This window comes from Pan paniscus, chromosome 13 (assembly GCF_029289425.2).
Source record: "Pan paniscus chromosome 13, NHGRI_mPanPan1-v2.0_pri, whole genome shotgun sequence".
Lineage (NCBI taxonomy): Eukaryota > Metazoa > Chordata > Mammalia > Primates > Hominidae > Pan > Pan paniscus.
The window spans coordinates 47,459,121-47,483,701 of NC_073262.2; the positions used below are offsets into that span (position 1 = coordinate 47,459,121).

A 24,581-nucleotide genomic window follows, 5' to 3' on the forward strand; every position below is an offset into this window, starting at 1 on the left:
CCTTTGTGAGTCCTCTTGCAAATTACCCATCACGTAGTGAGAGGCACCCATGTGTGGTAACCACATGGTGAGTACTAAACAACCGCCTGTGTTCACAAGCTCTGAGCCAAGCACAGAGCCTTCGATAAAGGAATGCAGGGGAACAGGCCCCCCTGAACCATTATTGGAACCGCACTGCCTCCGCTCTTTTTTTTTTTATTTATTTATTTTTTTGAGACAGAGTTTTGCTCCGTTGCCCTGGAGTGCAGTGGAGCAATCTCGGCTCAATGCAACCTCCACCTCCCGGGTTCAAGTGATTCTCCTGCTTCAGCCTTCAGGTAGCTGAGTTTACAGGCACCCACCACCATGCCTGGCTAATTTTTGTATTTTAGTAGAGACAGGGTTTCACCATAGTGGCTAGGCTGGTCTCAAACTCCTGACCTTAAGTGATCCACCCTCCTCGGCCTCCCAAAGTGTTGGGATTACAGGCGTGAGCCATCACCCATCACTCCCAGCCACTACTCTTTAACTGGAATAGTGTTGTAAAGGAAATCTGCTCGCTCTTTCTGCCGGAGGCAACAATCAGTCAACAATAGGCCCTGTACTCAACCTGGTGTCTATACGCTACCAGAAAAACTATAACAAATTCTATTTGCAGGAGACAGGAGCAGAGGAAGAAAAATTAAATGTATGTTTCCCTACTAATCAACAGCAATGCCTAAAATTTCCAGTCACCAAATTTCAAGGTGCAGAAAGTCATAATTACAACATGAATTCACTGCATTTGCTGTCATCTAGCAGAGAGTAGGGTTCTCAGGCAAAGGAAGATTCTGCTGGGGGTGGGGCCCTGAACAGCTAGGAAGAGGGGGCACCATGCTCCTGGGAAGGGGAGGGCTGGCAAGGGCCAGGACATCCAAAAGGGAAGGAGTTCGGAAGTGCATCCAAAATTTTGTAAAACCTTATCTGAGGAAAATGTTATGTGGAAAAAAACCTTCTACTGTTTACAATGGTGTTATTATAATACAGAATTCTTCTATTTCCTGGGTAAGAACCAGGCACTAATATCCACTGTTTCATGTGTCGCTATGGAGCTAATTAAGGCAAGGACATACTACAGGGTGCTTCAAATGTGCCCTAATGGAAATCATCCCCTACACAACCTGACGGGAAGTCTCTTTACACAGTTTAAAACTAATTTAAATTGTGTTAAGCAGAATTTATATCAAACTTTTTTAAAGGCAACATAATTATTTTTAAACTAATAAATATGTGCAGTAAACCTTAAGGTAAAAGCTGGCTATAGAGGGAATGTTCTTACTATGCCACCACAGACCAAGGAATACCAGCACTAACAGCACAGCTTCAAGACCAAAGCTTCCATGTACTGTGCATTTGCAAATCACTCAGGGTCAACACATACACTCTCTGGGCAGAAAAGTGTGGCTGTTCTTTCTTTCTTTTCTCCTTTCTTCAAGTTTCTCATCTGCCTATCTATGAGCTGCATCACACTGATAGAATGATTTGATTCTGGGATATTGTTAGCACAAAGGAATAATTAAAGAATAAAGCCTGACGATACTCATTAGCATCTATACCTCTTATTATCTAATTCTACTCTAACAATTCTTCCATATTTAATTTCCTGGAAAAACCACTGTTTCATCACATACAACTGCAAATTAAATTCATGTTGCCTGGCTAACTGACAGGGTAGTATTCAATTAGAGCTAATGCTCATTTCTAAAAGTTCTGGGATAATGTAACTGCATCACTTACTCCTACCTGTAAATTCTATAAATATCTTCAGAGCGTCCCTTCCTAAGTCTGAGGATCCAAGCTCCTGGGTTGGCTTTCAGCTGAAAGTAGCCCTAGGACAAGAAGAAAAGTCCAGTTAGCTCTCTTCAAAACACTAAAATGTTATTTCTGAGGAATAGTTACTTCTATTTCTGAAATATCAATCAACTATAATGTGAATAACACAGTAAACAAATCAATGCAACTCTTAAAAAACCAAAACTACACATTAAAAACTCTAGCACAGACCAGGTGCGGTGGCTCACGCCTGTAATCCCAGCACTTCGGGAGACCACGGCGGGTGGATCACTTGAGGTGAGGAGTTCGAGACCAGCCTGGCTAACATGGTGAAACCCCATCTCTACTAAAAAAGGACAAAAATTAGCCGGGCATGGTGGTGGGTGCCTGTAATCCCAGCTACTCAGGAGGCTGGGGCAGGAGAATTGCTTGAACCTGGGAGGCGGAGGTTGCAGTGAGCTGAGATCACACCACTGCACTCCAGCCTGGGCAGGAGTCTCAAAAAAAAAAAAAAAACTAGTACAATAAAGGCCAGTCACACCAATAAATCATCTGCTCTTTAGCTATGCTTCAGGGAAGAATCAACGTGTGATGCATGAATAAGTGTCGCACTTCCAAAGAAAAGAAAAAGGCTGTCAGCTCATGAGCAATCTATTTTCAGGGGGCCAATTCAGTTATAGCTGAGTATTCCAGCATGTTTTTTCATTTGACATGTAATTCTAACCTACAAATTTAGCTGAACTAATGATTTCTATATTGACCAAATTCAGCCCATAATGAATTTTAATCTCACTCTATGGTTAAGAATGCTAATTGCTCCATCATAAATTATAGTGCCCAAATTAACATAACTACAATATCACTATCTGATGAACAGATTATTTACCAGATTGGCCATAACAATGGTGTCCACAATGACCGGGTTGGCTGAAGTTCCTAAGGTAAACTGTAGTCCCCGTGGAGGCTGGCCTGTGGTGATGTCATAGCAATGACCTTCCAGTAACAGGTACTCCAGCTCATACTCAGCAGCCACTACACTGTCCACCTGCAAGCCAAAATCCAATCACTTGAATGCACTCAGAGACAACATGAATAAATCTGAAATGCATTATGCAAAGTAAAGGAAGCAGACAAAAAGGACTTACATAATATATGATCATATTTTAAGAAATTCAAGAAGAGACAAAAGTATAATGACAGAAAGCAGATCAGTTGTTGCCTGAAACCAGGCGAGAGGAGGCTACTGTCTGCAAAGGGGTATAAAAGAACTTTTTGTGGTAATGGAAATGTTCTGCATCTTGGCTATAGTGGTGGTTAATGACTGTATACAATTATAAAAACTAGGTTGGAAAGAGAAAGGAGAAAAAAACAATAAGGACGTTATTCTAAAAATATGAACGAGGATAAGATACTAAATGTTGAAAAAAATTAAAGACCTAAATGCAAAGACATCCTGTACTCACGTATCAGTAGAAAAACTTGCAGACAACATTCATAGCAGCATTATTCATAACAACCAAAAAGTGAAAACAACTCAAATGTCCATTCGTGAAAGGATAAATGAAACGTGATATGTCCATAAATAAAATATTATCTGGCAAGTTAAAAAGAGTGAAGCGTCGATACATACTACAGCATGGATGGATCTTGAAAACAATTTGTTATGTGAAAGAAGCCAGTTACAGAAGACCACATTTGATTCTATTTAGACAAAATGTCAGAATAGGCAAATCCATAGAGATACAAAGTAGACTAGCAGTTGCCAGGGGCTGGGGAAATGAAGAGTGACTGCTAATGAGTATGGGGCTTTCACTGGGGATGCTGAAAACATTCTACAATTACATAGTGGTGATGGCTGCACAACTCTGTGAAGATACTAAAACCTCTCAACTGTACACATTAATGGGGAAAATTTTATGGTATATGAGTTCCATGTGAATAAAGCTGTTGTTTAAAAAAAATCATACCTGAACACTGATGTCTCAGAGGCCCACCTAGACTATGATTCAATCTGCTGTATTATACATGATTAGGTATTTGGAAGCAATAGATATGGTCTTACCTCTTCTAAATAAATATTATCAAGATCATATGGTGTTCTGACAGATTCTACCATCCAGCTCTCAGGTGTGTTCAAATTCAGAGTGAACAGTGGAGACTGAGGCATATCCAAAAATTTTGCGATTGGACCCTTAGCAAAACTATTGTCTGAAGTGAAAGAAATCTCTGGTTCTAAGACATAACGGTAAAAGCTGAAATTGAAAAGGAAAGTGTTAGATAATTTTCGATGTGACAACAGGACTTGAGTGCACAGCCCTTACACAGGTAACAACTGGTTAAAACAAATTAGATTTGGAGGAGTACCCTTCCAGATTGGGAAAAGTGTTTCCAAAACCATCTTTGACCTTATGATGCCTCCTTGTGGTTGCTGCAGATGCAAGAAAAGGCAAACAAGGACAGCACTGAGGAGGAGTGCTCAGTGGTGGCCTGTGGTAATGTCGTAGCAATGACCTTCTAGTAACAGGTACTCTAGCTCATACTCAGCAGCCACTATACTGTCCACCTGCAAGCCAAAATCCAATCACTTGAACGGAGGCCACTCCTTCACATGGATGGCTGTCAGGGTCACAGTTAGGTCCTGGGCATTTTCCTCCCTTCAGGGAGGATTCATTTTTCTCTTTAAAACCAATTCCTAAATGCTGATTGGGCTCTCAGGCTAGTCCTGAAAACACTAATAATGTAAACATTTCCCCTATACGAGAATAATGGTGGAAGCTGGGAACCCTTTGGTTACTTTCAAATGCTGTTTCAATCCACTTAGAAGCTAACCTATAAAACACAGCACACTGCCAAGTTAGAAATTTCCCATAGCCACAACGCTAACTGCTTTTTGTATCACTTTTTTCATAAATGACCATTCCAAAGCTCATGACAATATATAGCTAAGCAAGCTTCCTCTAACATGTATATTCCAACTTGAAATGAATATTCTTCTTTTAAGATGAAAAGCACAAATGGGGCCAGGCGTGGTAGCTCACACCTGTAAACCCAGCACTTTGGGAAGTGAGGCAGACGGATCACTTAAGGTCAGGAGTTCGAGACAAGCCTGGTCAACATGGTGAAACCCCGTCTCTACTAAAAATACAAAAATTAGCTGGGTGTGGTAGTGTGCACCTGTAATCCCAGCTACTAAGGAGGCTGAAGCAGGAGAATCCCTTGAACCCGGGAGGCAGAGGCTGCAGTGAGCCAAGATCATGCCACTGCACTCCAATCTGGGCGACAGAGCGAGACTCCATCTCGAAAAAAAGAAAGAAAAGGCACAAATGCAAGCAGCCTGGGTTAATGCCACCTAAATGCTACAAACACACTATGTTCTTAGAACTTCTGATTAGAATGAAATTTGGCAAAACTGAACACTTAGTAAATGACCATTTCAAACATGATATCCACCTATAAATCCATCTGATCCTCTAACATGCAATATCAGAACTTGGATTCAGTACAATTTCTTCAACTGTTTTCTTACATAGCATGTTTTACCTTTTTAAAGGCATGTCAGAAAGTTTGGATTGGCAGTTCATAAATACCCTCAGATTCATGTTTATCAGCTGAGCCAAAACCTAGAAGGAAAACCAGATGACAAAATATTTAGGATTTTTTTTCTTCAGAAATTTATTATTTGACACTGAGCTATTAATATCTCAAGAAAAGATATAAAGATAATAACAGCCATAGAGTCTGCACTGGAGAAACTTCTGGAAATCAAAACTCTACTGCACAATCTACATCACACATACATAGGACGTGGCCAAAAACAATGGGAAGTAGGCTGCTGCAGCTCACTGCTCCTCACACGAAGGCAGTTCCTATGGGGAAGCAGCAGGCAGATCATGGAAAAACTACAGGCCTCAGAGTCACCGCTCACATGCCAAAGGATGAAAAAACAGAGATACCAATACTCACAAAAAAGGTTAGAGATTTATTCGGCAATGAATGTTGGAGTGACTGTGTCTTTGTCAAAGGTCTTTTACATGTCCTAAAATTGTAACACACTGTACATGTCTAAAAGACATGCCAAGACAAAAAATCCATGGTAGTTATAAAAAAGGAAAAATGAAAAAACATATTTATTTTATCTCTGACATTATAAATTAAAATATAGCATACCTTAATTCCAGGACGTTTTACTCTAAATGAGGATGTTAATCACTTTTTTAAATTACATGAGGCAGCCAACCACACTTGCACCAACTTTCTAGGGCTGTGAGGTTGTTTCACAGCCACTGTCAATCTTTGTAAAGATTGCTCTGCCCTAGAACCCCATAGCATTGTCCAGTGCCTGTTGAAGACAACTCAAGGAAAACGAAGCTCTCAGTGAATTTCAGAGCATGCGACAACTTCAAACAAAGGTGATGTACACTTCCTGCACAGCATTCCTACCAAGAGCAAAGGAGCAAGTCTCTGTGCTTCTCTGGTGACAGGGTCAACGACAGCCACAACATCAAAGTATGTCTCCCCTTCCTTCGGCCTCAGTTTGATTGCACTGAAAGATCACAAGGATAAAACATTAACCTGGAGGACACAGGAAACAAAAGTTTTTTTTGTACAATATAACCTTCAACCTTCTTAGCATTTCAAAGAACTTTAGATCTAGAAAGACTAGACTATGACAGTGGCCAACTATATGATTCTGTCTATCCCAAAGATTGCAAAACCTTAATAATGGATCTGAAATGGACTGAAAGGTCCATGTAAAGAGAGGAAAAACAGCTTGAAACTGTATCTAACCAAAAACTGAGAAAAGCTACTGAAGTTAGCTTCTGATAACATTATGCCAATTTTTACTTCTTGGCAAGAAGAGTACAAAAAGAAAAGGAATAAATCAATTTTTAAAAAATAATGAAAGAACATTCCAGAAAACCTGCAAAACAAAGAAAAAGGAAAAATATAATCACAAAATATTCACTATCCCAGCCCACTTAGCTGCATCTCTACGTAATCCTTTCTAGATGCCTGTATAAACATTAGTTGTAGATACAGATTAGCAATTTCAAAACAATTTCCTTCCGTCTCTCACTACTGTAGCATAAAGATTTCCACATGCTGTTACACAACAAGCATCCTCTATAAGAAATAATATGCTATTCACCAAATGAAGCTGTCAGAGTTTACTCCAGCTTTTCTTTACTGCTGGACATAGAGATGGCTTTCAACCTGTAAACAATTTGTACAACCAACTTTCTCCACATTTGGAAATTTCTTTAGAGTCAAGGAAGTGCTAGACATGAGATTATGGAGACAAAGGATACAAATACTTTGCGGCTAATAAGTATTGTCAACCACATTTCCTGAAGAACTAAACAAATTTACAAGGCCAAAAAATAAATTTCACCACATCCTTCGTCAGCATTAAGTTGTAGATATTTTGCCTGTTCTTTTCCTTATTTACTTTTTTAGAGACAAGGTCTCACTCTGCGGCCCAGGCTGGAGTGCAGTGGTGTGATCATGGTTCACTGAAGCCTCTAACTTCTGGGTTGAAATGATCCTCTCAACTCAGCCTCCTAAGTAGCTAGGACTACAGACACATGCCACCATGCCGGGCTAATTTATATTTTTTTGTAGAGATACGGGTCTTACCATATTGACCAGACTAGTCTCAAACTCCTGGCCTCAAGTGATCCTCCTGCCTTGGCTTCTCAAAGCAATGGCATAAGCCACCACACCTGGTCCTTGTCTTTTTTTTTTTTTTTTTTTAAAGACAGAGTCTCGCTCATTCACCCAGGCTGGGAGTATAGTGGCGTGATCTCGGTTCACTGCAACCTCCACCTCCCCGGCTCAAGCAATCCTCGTGCCCCAGCCACCAAAGTAGCTGGGATTACAGGTGCATGCCACCATGCCCAGCTAATTTGTGTATTGTTAGTAGAGACGGTGTTTTGCCATGTTGGCCAGGCTGGTCTTGAACTCCTGGCCTCAAGTGATCTGCCTGCCTTGGCCTCCCAAAGCACTGGGATTACAGGCATGAGCCATCATGCCCAGCCCCCTTGTCTGTTCTTAACTGAATGGTAACTTCCTGTTGCATGGACTCCCTGTGAAGTCACGCTGACTTTGGTGACTTAAAAGGAGCAGGGACCTCTAATGAACTTTTAAAAGGACTCAACTTGAAAGGATTTAAAATTATACCCAATTTTTGAAAACCGTTAACTGTTTAAACCATTATACTTTGTTTGCTCTGAACAATACTATAATGTGGTTACAATACTAACCGCTACTTTTACTTTTTTTTACCAAACAACATTTACCTAAGTGGGATGAATACAAAAGAATACCACAAAACAGCATAATGAAGAAAACTGGAAACAATTTACATGCTCATGGAGGTTACTTCACATCTTCACTGCTTTGGAAATAACCATGAGAATAGCTTTGTATCTGTGTTGAGGCAGGTGCTTTCGATCTCTGGCATTATTAACAATTTCAGATTAAGTCCACTGCCAATCATTATTCTTCTAACACAACAAAACTTCTGTTACTCTAATACAACTGTTCTCAAAGTGTGGCTCCAGAGCAGTGGCATCAGCTTCCCCTGGGCATTTGTGAGAAGCAAGTCAGGATCTAACCCAGACTTACTGAATCAGAAACTCTGGGGACGGGTCCAGCAATCTGCATTTTAACAAACTCTCTAAGTAAAAGCCAAATTTTGAGAGCCACTGCCCTAATATAATTTGCACCTCTCTGCTATTCTAGAATTCTAGAAGGAAAAACTCATTAGAAAATAGCATTATACAAAGGCTCACAAGGGAACCAGAGAGAGAGTCTCAAAAAGGACTCTACACAAGAGTGTAACATCTGGTCATGCCTGCCCACACCTGGTTTGGGGTAGAGATTCACACAACATGTTCACATTCTGAGCCAGCAGTGTTCTAGGTGATCAGCAACAGGCACACCACAAATTGACCTTGTGAGGGCCTTTACTTACCCCACATCTCTAGAACAAGAAAAAGGGACTCGAAAAAAAAACAAGGAAAGAGGAGTATTTGTGTGGAAATGAGAACAATATGAACAACATCATGTTTAAATGTATTCACTATATTGGTCAGAGAAAAGACCAGAATAAAACTAAAAGTGACAGAGACAGGAACAAGATTTGGAGATTATACACATTTGCCTATGGTTCGTAGAGTAAATGTCAAAGAACACTGTGCTTAGTAGCATTAATGCACACGGGAATCCCCCGGGAGCAACTTGTTAAAATGCAGATGCTGATTCCTCAGGACTGGTGTGGGTCCAAAGCCTGCATTTCCAACAGGCTCCCAGACAATGTCTTGCTGCTGGTCCATGGACCACACTTTGAGGGCAAGAATATACATAACTGATGGTTCAGATCTTTCTATTTCTAGCATAAATGAGAAACTTCTGAGTTAAATGTAATAAACATTCATTTAACTGACACAACTCCCAATAAGAGGAACTTCTCTAATAGGAATTATAATTTGTCTCATAATAGAATTTATAATTAAGGTATTTTAATTATACAAAACATGGAGACCCATGGAGAAGAAGATTTCTGAAAAGGGAAGAGGTCTTTGCTCAGGACTCGCTACCTTGGGCAAGAAGGGTAAACAAGATGGCAGGTTGATTAGGAAAGGTTTCCTCCCGCTGGTGACTAATGAGTTACTTCCTGAAAGTTCACAAAATGTTGAGAAAATGGGTGCAATCTGGGTGCTAACGGCCAAATTCAACAAGGATTATCCAGGAGCCATAAGAATCTTCACCCACTGCTGACATAAAAAACTAGGACACACAACCAGTGCAAACAGAGAGGGCCTCCATTCCAGCCTACAATCATCAAATGATCTGACCACGCACACCTGATCCCCACAAGGATGGGTCATAAAAAACACAGGCCCACTAAACCAAAGTCCAATCCATGCCAGACTGATCAGCTCAGAATCACAGAGGAGTAGGACACAGGCATCTATATTTAAAGCCTCCCTGGGGATTCCGAGGCACAATCAGTGTATATGTATATACCTGCCAGCTACAGCAAAGGCTATATACATTACTGCGCAGGGCTCTTTCCTAGAAACAATTAAATCTAATCATGAGGAAGCAACTCAGACTGTGAGACATTCCATAAGACAACTGTCCTGGACTCTTAAAAAATGTCATCATAAAAGACAAAAGACTAGAAAAAAAAATGGCAAAGAACTCTTCCAGATTAAAGGAGACCAAAGAGACACAACTCTGTAATATGTAATCTGGACCAAAACAAATACAAAAAACAGTTGTAGAAGGTCATTACAAAGATACTGGAGACATGTGAACAGAAATTGTGTTTTAATATTACTGTATCAAGGTTACATTTCTGAGGTCAGCTAACAGTACTGCGGAGAAGTCCTGGCACTCAGGATACACATGTGGAAAACGTCAGACATGTTACATCAGGATGTCTGCAACGTATTTCCAAATAGTGCAGGAAAAAATATGACCGTGTGTATGCAAACATATAAATAAACTACTAAAGCAGTTACTAGAAGTACTACACAAACACACACATGCAGACACACGCACACAACATGCACATGTGCAGATGACAGAGATAAAGCAAATGTGACACACCAACAACTGGTGAATCTAAGTGAAGGATATTTGGGTGCTCATTATATTAGTCTTTCAACTATTTCTAGGCTTTAAACTTTTCAAAACAAAAAAGTGAAGAACAAAAAGGCAAACTCCCTCACTATGCTAAGCTTATTTAAAACAAAAGATTTCGGCCAAACACCTTGGGAGGCTGAGGCAGATGAATAACTTGAGCCTAGGAGTTTGAGACCAGCCTGGGCAACACAGTGAGACCCCATCTCTATAAAAAATACAAAAACTAGCCAGGCATGGTGGCAAGCGCCTGTGGTCTCTTCCACACAGGAGGTTGAGGTAGGAAGATCACTTGAGCCCAGAAGGCGGAAGGTGCAGTGAGCTGAGATCACGCTACTGCATTCTAGCCCAGATGACAGAATGAAACCCTGTTGTTTTTTTTTTAAAAAAAGTTTTCAATAAAAGATGAATGAGACAAGTACTTTAATAATCTGTTTATCTTACTATTATTATGATTTTGAGATGGAGTCTTGCTCTGTCTCCAAGGCTGGAGTGCAATGGCACGATCTCTGCTCACTGCAACCTCTACCTCCTGGGTTCAAGCGATTCTCCTGTCTCAGGCTCCTGAGTAGCTGGTATTACAGGCACCTGCCACCATGACTGGCTAATTTTTGTATTTTTGTAGAGATGGGGTTTCACCATGTTAGCCAGGCTGGTCTCAAACTCCTGACCTCAGGTGATCCGCCGGCCTCAGCCTCGCAAAGTGCTGGGATTACAGGCATGAGCCACCACGCCCAGCCAATCTCTGTTTAATTTTTTTGTGAGACAGGGTCTCAGTCTGTTGCTCAGGCTGGAAGTGCAGTGATGAGATCATGGCTCACTGCAGCCTCTACCTCCAGAGTAGCTGGGACAACATGCACATGCCACCACACCCAGCTAATGTTTTAAAATTTTTTTGTAGAGACAGGGTCTCCCTTCGTTTGCTGGTCTCGAGCTTCTGGGCTCAAGCGATCCTCCCACACTGGCCTCCCAAAGTGCTGGAATTACAAGCATGAGCTATCTTGACCTGCCTGTGTTTATTCTCGAATTTAAGAAAAGTAAAACTTCTCTGTTTAATTAAATGCAGTCTATTTTCTACTACAAGGGTGCACTCAGAGTTATTTCAGATTCATTTAGAAATAAATGTCAGTTTTCATACAACTGAGATTTGCATATGAATTTTATATATGAACACAAATATATACATGTGAAAACTGCAAACCAAACAAATGTTCAATTCCTGTAAGAACTTATATATAAATCTTATATGGAAAAATGAAGGAGCTGAGGTAAAGGCAAACATAAGAGTTTAATATTCAAGAATATGCACAAATTCAACATTAATTCTATACCTGTGTCTGTCTTCAAAAAACTGGTACTCGATTCTTGCATCTCCTTTTGGTTGCGCTGACAGAAGAGCATCCACCTTCATTACCAAGTCGCTTGCCCTGACAGAAGGGGTTAGAGAAATCTTAACATCTTTTTAACTGAAAGTTTTCCAATTATTGCCAAACATATCATCAGCCCAAATACTGAATTCTAACAAGATGGTTTGAACAAGGTATAAAGTCTGTACTGATAGGCATGAGAAAGAGTGATTAGTGGTATAACCTTGGAGAAGTTACTCACTTTCCCACATGTGAAATGGAGACAGCACCCACGCTGCATGACTCTAGTAAAACTGCACAACTCTGCAATGCACCTAGCTGAGGCCCTGGCCCATTACAGGCTGTCAGTATTATTTACATTCTCCCTTGTCCTTTTAAAACTATTACTTTTTATGACTATTAGAGTAATAATTCACTGGAAAATAAACATAAAAGCCGAAAACTGAAATTACACATAATATCAAGTAATAAGCTCTGATATTTTGGCTCATAATTCTATATTTTTAAATACATATAAACAAATTATACTGGCAGCCTGCTTTTTCACTTAAAAACATATTATAAAAATCCTTTCCTTGGTTAATAAATACTGTGATATTTCAATATTTTTGTTTGTTTGTTTGTTTGAGTCAGGGTCTCACTCTAGTTGCCCAGGGCTTGATCTCAGCATCCTCGACCTTCCAGGCTCAGGTGATTCTCCCACCTCAGCCTCCCGACTGGCTGGGACTATAGGCATGCACCACCAGGCCCAGCTAATTTTTATGTATTTTTAGTACAGACAGGGTTTTAGTACAGGCCAGGCTGGTCTTGAACTCCTGGGCTCACACAATCTGCCCACCTCAACCTCCCAAAGTGCTGGGATTACAGGCGTGAGCCACCATGCCCAGTCTATTTCAATATATTTATGACTGCATAATGTTACATTTACGGATACAAAATAATCTAAATATTAAGCCAACTATTGAACATCTATGTTGTTTCTAATTTCACTATTACAGTTAACACTGAAATAAACCACTTTAAAAAGAATTTTATTGTCCCTGCCTCTTCTAAAATTAATTTTTTTTTTTTTTTGAGACGGAGTCTCACTCTATCACCCAGGCTGGGGTGCAGTGGCGCGATCTCGCTCACTGCAAGCTCTGCCTCCCGGGTTCACGCCATTCTCCTGCCTCAGCCTCCCGAGTAGCTGGGACTACCACCATGCCCGGCTAATTTTTTGTGGTTTTAGTAGAGACGGGGTTTCACCGTGTTAGCCAGGATGGTCTCGATCTCCTGACCTCATGATCCGCCCGCCTCGGCCTTCCAAAGTGCTGGGATTACAGGTGTGAGCCACCGCGCCCAGCCTAAAATTGATTTCTAACTGAAAAAGATCTTGAACTAAACCTGAAAAAAAAAAAAAACAAAAAAACTCCAATTTGCTGAACCAAAGACTAAATCCTGAATAAGAATTTTAAAAGAGCACTGTGAATGTATTTGAACTGTCATTAAGCCTATATACATTTCCTATGAACCCAGCAAATATATAAAATTAACTATTTTGGTTCAACTTCTCAATATAAATGCCAAATATATATAATACAGGCCATTCTCTTCCTGTGATGTGTCAACATGGTTACAAAACATGTCAAGGGGCACTTGGTTACGTGGACTGGAGTGAGCAGGCCAACAAGAAACTCCCTGAAGGCTGATGAAGAACAATGATCAAAGTATACAGAGCCAAGCTTCAGGGCAGCCTTGGGGATGCAGATTGGGTCATGAATGATAGCTGTGGCTGTCACGGGGAAGGCGGCCACTCCAAGGTGGAGCAGCTCTGGCGCTAATGAAAACCCGATGCAGACAAGGTAATTTTGGGAAGCCTAAGAGTTTTAGCATTAGTCTTTTGGCCCCATGACTACCTGATTTCCCTAAATTCAACCAGGAAAGATCGAGAGCCATCTCTCATTGGCAAAAGGCAAGTCTTCTAGGCACAGTCTGGCAGTTATATAGCCCAAGAAGACCCCAAGGAGCTCCCTGCAGTGGTCCAACAGCATGCCACACCAAGCCTATGCCTGTGACAGGGCTGCTTCGAGTCACGAGTACCTCCTGGCCTACATCAGGGAAGCATTTCACAGGTCGGGACAAGGGGCATCACTCAGGAGCCACTGAGGTAAGAGGGATGGATCCTCCTTATTTGTAGTCCCAGTATTGGCCAAAATGAGAAAAGATTTCTTCCCAGGTCATATAAGACATGGCAACAGCTGACTTTGACAGCTATCCAAGTCAACACTTCTCTAAAACATGCTCTTGAACTCTGCAGCATGATGATGTAAGAAAAAAACCCAGCAGAACTTTTTTTTTTTTTTTTTTTTTTTTTTTTTGGAGACAGAGTCTCACTCTGTCACCCAGGCTGGAGCGCAGTGGCGCAATCTCGGCTCATTGCAACCTCCCAAGCAGAACTTCAAAATTTTATATCCTCCAACTATGCATCAAAGAACACATCTCCACAGAATAGGAGAAAATGTTTACAAATCATGTATCTAGTAAGAAAGTGACATCCAAAATGTATAAAGAACTGCTACATCTCAACGACAAAAAAAAACGCAATTAAAAATGGGCAAAAGACTTGAATAGACATTTTCCCAAAGATATATAAATGGCCAATCTGCACATGACAAGACGCTCAACATCACCAATCATTAGGGAAATGTGAATCAAACCACAAGGAGACAGCACTTCATACCCACGAGGATGGCTATTATAAAAAGCAAACAAACAAAAAACCCCCCAGAAAATTACAAGTGTTGTGAGGATGTGGAGAAACCGGCACCCTTGAGCATTGCCAATGGGAATGTAAAATGGTACAGCCACTGTGGGAAAGGTATTGTGGTTCCTCAAACAATTAAACATAGAAATAGATCCTCCAACTACATAGTCATTTGATATTTAATGCAGAAACTACATATATGTAACAATGGGCTCCAGGGTCCATCCAAACAATTTATTTTCTTCCATTAAGAAAATAACACACTAAAATATATCAACTTATAATAACACTGAAAATTAAAATTAAAAACCGACAACAACCAATTCATCATCACCTTTGAAGATACAAGGGAAACAACTCAGTATTCTGCACTGGTAAATAAAAGAAACATTGAAACTGCCTTTCCTTTCCTGAACAAAATAAAACTGAAGGGTAACCAAATAGATAATGATGAAAAGTATCACTTTACATAAGTATTCCAGGTAATAAATAAACTAGCCTCTTTACTTCTGCATATATTTGAAATTTTCCACAACCAAAAATTATAAAAATAAAAAGAGAGAACTAGTTCAGTTCTTTAAATAGTACCCTACAAAATAAATTATCTTGTTTCAACAGAAGCATACATTAAAACTGGAACTGAAGAGTATTATTAGATTTTAAACTGGAAATAAAACACCTTGGGATATGTAGTATGAGTAACAACATATAATTCTAACTGATCAATGAGGAAAGTCCAATTATATAACCCCTGTAATTCCTCCTATGGCAAAACTTACACATCTTCTTCTACCCGAAGCTGTTGAATATGAGATTTTATTTTCTGTCCTGAGGTTTTTAAGATGATATTTTCGAGGAGGTGGAAATCGTCTTGATTAAAGAGCTCACTATCCTCCAGTGGCCCAATGATCTGTGAAGGAGAGAAGAGCAGGCGCTTAGCTCTGGAAGGCTGCCTGCACTCAGCAAGCTGGTAAGGAACCCTCTGGCGTCCTCAGGCTACCTCACACGCCAGAACACCTTAAAGACCTGAGACAGGTACATGTTTAGGTAAAATCAGTGAAATAATACAAAGTGAAGCCCAAAACAAATACTTGTAGTTATTTACTTATCAATTCCTCAAGGACACAGTGTAAACCTGTGTACATCACAGTATGTTACAGTAAGCAAACTCCAAAGTAAAATAAAATCGTAACGTAGTTTTCATTAATTCTACTTGAATAAAAACAACAAAGGCTACTTTATGTGTCAAAGTCCGTACTGACTGACTTTCTGAGAGCCACCACACTCTCACCGCCTCGCACAATGGCAGGACACAAATCGACAGCAGGAAGGCTCCACATGGGGATATTTGTCTATGTCAAAAAGCACAGCTCCTTGGAAATAGGAGGCAGAAACATCAATGGCACTTCATAAGCCCCAATCACCTTTGAAAAAAGAGTGGCTCTGTCTGAAGAGTTTACTAGCTTCAGAGGAGAATGCTGCAAAGACTGTTCACGGATCTAATGTGAAGTCAAGCTTGACAAATCCTCACCCTTCCATTGCTGATCACTGCCCTCTGTCCCTTCTTCAGCTTCAGAACATCCCTGCAGTACACGGCATGAGACAAAATGAAATCCATTTTGGAAGACTCAAAGACCTCTTTAAAAAGACTGAAATCCATTCCCTAGGAAAGTAATCATTATTAAGGAAAAATAGTCGTTACTAAGCAAACCATATAAACAAATAAACACAGTGAATAAACCATAAAAATTTCTTTCCCTGTAAAGTAATAACTAGTTTTCATAATTAACATTAAGATGTGTCAATTCTCCAGTCTCCCCGCCATCTCCCTACTACTTAGAGTAACTGCTATTTCCTTATCTTTTCCTGTGATTTGTTCGACTAGCAGACTATTCATCATTCCTTTACTTTGCATTTTTAAATCTTGCTAATTTCCAGTGACAGCCTGTTTTCCTAACTGAAACGTCAAATAGTGTATACTCATCATTCTGTAAAAAATTTAAAAACTACAAAACTGTGTCAAAAAAATAAGTAACATAAAATATAAATGAATAAACACAGGCTTATTCTGGAAACACATCAAGAACATATAAGCCTTGAACCTATAAGTGGTTCAAATCTCTGTTTTTTGCTTTATAAATAAGCCATATTGTCTCTCTTAAAAACTGTGCATAACAAATGGCCCCATACTTAAAACACACAAAAACTCAAATCATGCACCACATGAAAGCTAGGCAAGGTTAAAAGTAATAAAGGGAATCTTCCAAATTAAAAAAAAAATTCCCTGAGACTCAGGACTAAAATGACAAATCATGATCATGAACCGGACATGTAAGCTGCAGTGGGTGAGCTTCCGTGGCAGACAAAATGCGGCAGCCTCATGAAAGGCTCAGAGCCTTACCCCAACAGAGAACTCCGCAATGTCAGCTCCTGCAGCCAGGGCCTCTGCAGCCCCCTCCTTGGCCATTTTGGTGATGAAGTTCTTAGCAGCGTTGGAAGTCTGAGTTTGGAGAGCTGCCCAGATTGCTCTGGAGATCTGAGTGTTCTCATAGCTTATCTCTTTGGCAGGATTATTGATCATGCTTATTCTAACATTGTTACTGGATTTCTGTTCACAAAATGGGAAATGGGAGTCATATTGTAGATATTTTTGAACTTAAAAAGCAGCATTAACATCAGTCATGTTCAATAAGTAGCAAATAATATCTCTCTTAAAAGTCTCAGGCCGGGCGCAGTGGCTCATGCCTGTAATCCCAGCACTTTGGAAAGCCAAAGCGGGCGGACCACGAGATCAGGAGTTCGAGACCAGCCAGGCCAACAGAGTGAAACTCTGTCTCTACTAAAAATACAAAAAATTAGCCAGGCATGGTAGTGGGCGCCTGTAATTCCAGCTACTCGCAAGGCTGTGGCAGGAGAATCGCTTGAACCCGGGAGGTAGAGGTTGCACTGAGCCGAGATCGCACCATTGCACTCCAGCCTGGATGACAGAGTAAGACTCCGTCTCCAAAAAAAAAAAAAAAAGTCTCAGATAGTTCTCCTCCTCATTCAAAATAAAATTAAAAATGCCATCATCAAGCATTCAAAACCTTACATGAAGTGGCCCCCAGCCCACCTTTCCAACTTCATATCTTACCTTCCCGGTAAATATAGCATAAATTACAGACCCTCAGAGTCCTATCTTTACCCAACACAGTTTATATTCTTATGCCACACATTTTGTATTCTTCTAACGCACTTGTTTTAGAAGTGTTTTCAGTGCTCTGCTCAAACCCTTCTTCATTCATACAGCCTTCCCACATTCCTAGTACAATTCAATCTCTCCCTGGGTGAAAAGACAAGAATCCAAGTGGAAGAATACACCCAGGACACATAAAGCCAAAAAAGGGCTTGTACCAATAACATAAGCAATAGACATTTATATTTGGGTGTACCAAAAGACATATGAGAATATTCATTGCAGCAGTCTTATAATAGCACCAAGCTAAAAACCCAACTGTCCTTCAAATAGCTTAAACAAATAAAACTTTGTGGTACAGCCATATGATATAATACTACAGAATGAAAAAGGACTCTATACCCCTACTTGTAACATCATGAATAAATCTTACAAAAGATTGGGTAAAGAAACCAAACACAAATGAAATTGCGTAACATTCCATTTTAATAAACTAAAAGATAGGCAAACCTATTCTCTAATATGAGAAGAGGGAAGAGGGGTAGTGCTGGGCACAAGTGTGGGAGGGCTTTCAGGAACTTGAGAATTCTCTATTTTTTGACCTGAGTGGTGGTCACAAGAGTGTGTTCTCTTTGTGACACTGTGTGTCCTATGATTTGAGCACTTCTTGTGAACCTACATTTTACTTCAATTAAAATAGTTATTAAAAAATGCAACTCTCCTTCCCCATTCTCCTACCCTACTACCATTTGAAGATTTACACATTTGTGTTAGAGTGCCTTTCACATATAACTATCGCCCTTAGCTAGAACTGCCCTGTTCTAACTTCAAATTGACCACAGCATTTGGTCCACTCCTTGAACAATAAAGGAACTCGGCATATGAGTAAAACTGAAACCACCCGGATATTTCTTTATTTCAGTAAACCTTCCCAGGTACAGGGTGGAAAGGGGACCATGAGGAGGGTTGTGAGGTATGGATGAAGATGCAAACTGAAACAGCCCAGGAAAAAGAATTTTGACATCTCATCCTCTAACGATGACACTCTCCAGAAGAATCGGCTGCTTCCCAACCACCTGCCATTGCCACTCACTCAAGCCCAACTATTAATGGCAGCATATCTTTTCAGAACACCTATGTGTGTATCCCTCAGTGCATCTGGATCTACTTCTACTAAACACACACACTACCATTCCTGTGTGCTACTGCCCCCATGTCCAGACCTCTGTCGTGGTAAGGACCCCATCTCCCCGATACAGTACACAACACAATTGTTGGAGCAACTCTGCTCCAAGAACATGAACAGGTATGCAATAAAACTTGTCTATGATGAGGATCTCGCTATTTATTTTTTTCTCTATAAGAATCTATCCCGTTCAACAAAGCCTGGATACTGTAGTCTTAGATCTCTTTTCTTGAGAGCTGGCAGATCTCTAGAGATACAATGCTCCATTCCCTTGAGCATTAAGAAAGCAGGACTCCCAACTCCCACTGAACAATCCTAGCCGCACAGCGAAGCCCATGAGGACAACTACAGCCACAAACAAAAATATAAAATGAAGTCATAGATACTTGCCTGATGTTTGATGGCATCATACAGTAACTGCCGTCCAGAAGGGCTATCAAAATCCCCAACAATCCAAAAAGTTACTGGCCTAATAAAAGAATCATCTGTAGAAAAACAAAAACAGCTAATTGAGTCAGAGGAGAGAAGCACATTCTGTGTTTCAACATTCTGAAAATGAAATTGACCAAATAATTTGTAAGAACCATGCAAAAAGAAGAAAATGGCAAGCTTAATAAAGACAGAAGAAAAAGTCGTAAACCTTTACTATAGTGAAAGCAGGGGAATCTTCCACAGAGTTTAGTTACAGACTAGGAACATGCACTGATTAATTCTACTGATTAATGCACTGGTCTGGGCATCTGTTAGCATGTAAAATGAAAAACGGCCTTTGAACATGTGGGTAACATATTGTCATTTTTAATCATACTAATTTGTAATTTTCTGAAACTAATTCTTTACAAATGTTTATACAAAATTTATCTACATTGGCCGGGTGCAGTGGCTCACGCCTGTAATCCTAGCACTTTGGGAGGCCGAGGAGGGTGGATCACTTGAGGTCAGGAGTTCAAAACCAGCCTGGCCAAAATGGTGAAACCCCATCCCTACTAAAAATACAAAAAAGTTAGCTGGACGTGGTGGCGGGTGCCTGTAATCCCAGCTACTTGGAAGGCTGAGGCAGGAGAATCACTTGAAATCACTTGAACCCAGAAGGCGGAGCTTGCAGTGAGCCGAGATCATGGTACTGCACTCCAGCCTGGGTGACAGAATGAGACTCCGTCTCAAAAAAAAAAGAAAAAAATTATCTACATTGATATAGCTTCCTGTTACCCACAGATTCCAGAACAGTACAATTAAGTGTTGATAAATTCTAAATTACAATGGTCACTGAAACCAAAGAAGAAAATTAAGAAATAGAACATTCTGAAGTTTTAAGTTACCATAGATTTCCTTGGAGGACATTCCTGAACAAAGGTAAAGAGAAAAGAGTAGAAAAAAAGTATCATTTCTGGAATGAATGCCTACTGTAAAAATCGAAAGTCTAAACAATGGCTAACACAGTCTATGGTTCTTCCTGCTGCTTAGTCCTGTTGGTGTCATGATGTGTCCCAGTACCCTAAGAAACAGTTTCTTTAAAGAACCAAATGGAGTAATTGCTTGTACTTTACATATAGCTGAGAAACCAGAACTTCTCTCGGGGAGAGACCACAGTGGGGATTTTAAAAGGCGGTAAAAATAGCTGACTTAAAATAACAGCCAGTGCTTTTTTGAAGCACTGACCCGAGGGCGACAGAATCTGTCCGCCACTACAGGGCGTCATTTTACACAATCTTAGCCTAAATAAATACCTCTGCATAAAATCAGCTTCAAAGATTATACAAGGCTTTCTAAAACCAACTTTATCTTATAAACCCCAAAATAATATTAACCCTGTACAGTCATTTTTAATTCATTAACCCATTTTTACATCACAAATGTTTTTCCATTTGAACTATGAAATATTTTTCCTTTTGACTTTAGTCAAAAGGTAAAACAGGTAATACAAAATTTATGAAGACATTTGAATTTTTAAACAAATGTATACTTTCAACAAATATACAAAGAATTAAATTTTAAATAGATATGTTCTAGACTCAAAGCATTATAAGAAATAAGAAAAATTATGAAGTCTCTTTCCCTTTTTTCTCTTAATTTGCATATTAAGATGAATATGCAAATACTTTAAAAAAATGTTGAATGCAAGATAATAAGCCTCAAATGGATTACCTTTCTTTGTCAGATAGTTCATACTATTGGCTACAGCAGCAGTCTTGCCTTGGGAATCCAAGATAGTAAATCTAGCATAATCATCCACAAAGAAGTTATCTGGGAGAAAAAATGAAATACGTATATATTAGTTCCAGTTCAATCTATTCTTAATATTCAACTGATAACCTGACTTGATCATAATATAAGATTTCTAGAAATGCGTGAGTGAAGTACATTAAGTTCCATGTTTACTGAACAACTTCACAACATGGCCCCTATCCCTACTGAAGTCACACATCAAAGACACAAGGTTGATGGAAACATACATATCTCACACAGCTATCATATAAGTATGTGTCAGTTTAATGGCTGAATTCATCCTATTCCCATTCCTGTCACTTGTCAACTGGAGGACAATCTCAAAGAGATCCCCTTAACTCATTTCTCCCTTCCCTAGTCCAACCAGTGGAGTAAGCTCTTCCTGTTCCTACAGAGGAAGCAGGGGTAAAAGAGAAAATACGTAAGAAAACTGATTTTTATTTTTCAGGTCTAACAAAATATCACCTTTTAAACCCTTAACAGAAATAAAAGGTCATTTTCACTCTTTCTGCATATGTCCCTTCTCCAATTAGTGTCAAAGGGCAATCCTCATTATTCATTTTCCCTCAAATTATTATTCCTAGAATTCCAGTTTCATCAAGTCATTCTCTTGCTCTAAACTACCCAGTAATTTCTTACAGGCTACAAAATGGTCTCCATTTTGTACAAAATGGTCTAGTACTGTAAACTCTCTGTCTCTAACAGTCTCCCCAATCTTAAACATTATTGCACCCTATACAAATATCAGTCTTCTCATCACAGTCAGACACAGCTTGCCTGCCTACCCACTCATCTATTCATCTGTGCACATGCTCATCCATCTACACTGTCACTCGACAATGCACACTGAACACCTACTATCCATAGAATACTATCCAGGAAAACAGAAGAAAATAAGTCACACACGGTCCATGATATCATGTGGGGGAAGGGAGAGCACACCATGCCAATAAAAATTAGTATAAAATTAAAAATTTTACCATGCCGGTAAAAATTAGTATCCTACTAAAAAGGTTCCAGGACAGCCAAAACCAAAGAAACCTGAGTGACAGTGCCACCACCACCAGGTCAAGAGGATGCCAGAGCCTCCTAACTGATGTCTGCACTATGTTCAGCTGACAGGTGGCACTTTGCCACTGTGGACTAGCACTGTTTCATAGCTCACTGCTGCAACACTCAATGGAAAAGGAAATTCAAAAACAAAACCGCTATTATGTTCCTTATTCATGTGTATTCCAGAGACAACCCTTCAAATTTAAATAAAAATGATGAAAACAATAAACACTTAGGAAGAAGAGCCACAACACGCTCACCTTGCTCTACTGAAACTTCAGGGAAGAAAGGAAAACCCGGCTGTGAAGAAAAAGCTCACTTTCTGGGTAGTTTCTTTCTCAAATATAAGCCTGTATTTACACTTTTTCCTCAGTGTGTGTGTGCTTATGTATAGGGGTATGTGTGTGTGTGTGTGTATATATATACATGTATTTTTCCTCTACCTAAAACAAACTTTCAGTTTCAAGTCTATTAGAGATAGTGCATTACGTTAACAACCATAAATAGATTGATATGTTCATTATACTCAACTATAACAATAAATAGCTGGTTATGACTTCATTACACACATCTTTCCTTCCCCAGTGAGATTTCATGGGCTAGTGATGACAGTTCCATCTTATTTCCAGGTGTTTGCTGAAGAGGCCTCAGAATCTCGAGGAAGGCACAAGGAACAAATTGCACCTGGGCTTAACATATTTGGCTCTTATAAGGTATTCTAGCAGAAAACAGCCAACTGTCCACCAACTGAGGAACAGATACATGTGGACTATCCATGAAGTGGACTATAAAAAGGAATGAAATCCTGACATACACAACAACATGCATAAGCCTTAACAACATGTTAAATTAAACAAGCCAGGCACAAAAGGCTTCCAATTATATGAAATGTCTAGAATAGGCAAATCCATAGACACAGAAAGTAGATTAGTTGTTGCCAGAGGATAGGGGAAGGGAGGAACAGAGAGTGACTACTAATAGGTACATGGAATTTTGGGGAATTTTTGGGGGGTGATGATAATGATGTATCATTAGACAGTGGTGATGACTACACAAACTTTGTGGGGTTTTTTTTCATTAAAAAAACCATTGAATTGTATACTTTAAAAGGTTGAGTTTTATGGAATATACATCATATCTTGATGAAGCTGCTAAAGGCCTTCCTAAGTTCTCAGAGTGAAATTCAGTGAGATATTTGTTGACATTATGGCTGACTGATTCTAGAATGAGGATGAAGAAAGAGAACTGCTTTATGACTAGAGGAGCGAACAATCCAGGTCCATTCTCATCATCTATTGTCTGTTTAGTTGGCATTTAAATGGCACTAAATATTTTTCAAAGTTCACAGGGTTTTGCCCAGAAGATGTTTTCTTCTTTAGGAGGAAACTCTTGTGAATTTAGAATCTCATATTATGAACTAAAGGTGCAAAGAATTTACACATAAAATTTTGTCACAATCTTGGGCTATCTTCTGAACATTGCAGAAGCTAATCAGAATATTAAAATCTGAAAAATGTAAAGATTCTGAAGCACAAGTCAAAAAAAGCATAAGGTTGTTCCTGAAATGCTCCTTACTACTCGCTGTTAAATCCAGGTAGTCTCGTTCAGCTGTCAAAATCCTAGAATTGATTCGTGGAACAACATTTGGCTGATTCATGATATACTCTACCACATCTTGATCATGGGGCAGTTCACCCTGCAAGAAAAAAAAAGGAGGTTGAGGGGGGAGTGTAAAGCAAATTTTAGCAATAATAATTCATTAGGAACCAAAAAATTATTAACTTTATAAATGGCTTCCTCTGTGCTAATAATAGTTAAGACAGAAGTTACTATGTTATTGGTCCCTGTCACTGCCAAGTATACCTGGGCACATCACCTACAGCATCTCTACCTCTATCAACAACGTGAGGCAGATATTGTTGACATTCATTGTAAAGATGAGGAAGCTAAGGCACAGAAAGGTTAAATAACTTACTCAAACTCACAAAGCTAATGCAAAGTGATTATGAAATGCAAACCCAGGCCAGGAGTGGTGGCTCACGCCTGTAATCCCAGCATTTCGGGAGGCTGAGGAAGGCAGATCACTTGAGGTTATGAGTTCAAGACCAGCCTGGCCAACATGCCATCTTTACTAAAAATACAAAAGTAGCCGGGCATTGTGGCAGGTGCCGGTAATCCCAGCTTCTCGGGAAGCTGAGGCAGGAGAATCACTTGAACCTGGGAGGCAGAGGTTGCAGTGAGCCAAGATCATGCCACTGCACTGGGCTACAGAGTGAGACTCTGCATCAAGGAAAAAAAAAAAAAATAGAAAGCAAAAGGTCTTCTCTCAAGCAGTTAATATACTTTGTAATAAAAGCCACTCCCATCTTTGTTCAATCTCAGCCATCC

At 39.8% G+C, this 24,581-nt stretch overlaps 1 protein-coding gene across 7 annotated transcripts in view; it reads right to left on the reverse strand.

Annotated features, from left to right (window-relative positions):
• Positions 1-24,581, reverse strand: part of UGGT1 (UDP-glucose glycoprotein glucosyltransferase 1) — a 106,914-nt gene that overhangs the window by 19,042 nt on the left and 63,291 nt on the right. For 4 of the 7 annotated variants that reach the window (XM_003828247.4, XM_008953590.4, XM_008953588.4 and 1 more), the window contains exons 19-31: positions 23,769-23,889; positions 21,060-21,158; positions 20,234-20,257; positions 19,305-19,399; positions 16,955-17,161; positions 16,085-16,216; positions 15,333-15,463; positions 11,775-11,870; positions 6,232-6,334; positions 5,332-5,411; positions 3,854-4,043; positions 2,678-2,836; positions 1,762-1,847 (exon numbers count right to left, since the gene is read on the reverse strand). In XM_003828247.4, coding sequence (XP_003828295.1) covers positions 1,762-1,847; positions 2,678-2,836; positions 3,854-4,043; positions 5,332-5,411; positions 6,232-6,334; positions 11,775-11,870; positions 15,333-15,463; positions 16,085-16,216; positions 16,955-17,161; positions 19,305-19,399; positions 20,234-20,257; positions 21,060-21,158; positions 23,769-23,889 — 1,523 coding nt within the window. The remainder of the gene's footprint in view (positions 1-1,761; positions 1,848-2,677; positions 2,837-3,853; positions 4,044-5,331; positions 5,412-6,231; positions 6,335-11,774; positions 11,871-15,332; positions 15,464-16,084; positions 16,217-16,954; positions 17,162-19,304; positions 19,400-20,233; positions 20,258-21,059; positions 21,159-23,768; positions 23,890-24,581) is intronic. The other 3 variants (XM_008953589.3, XM_055108560.2, XM_055108559.2) reach the window with 1 other exon arrangement.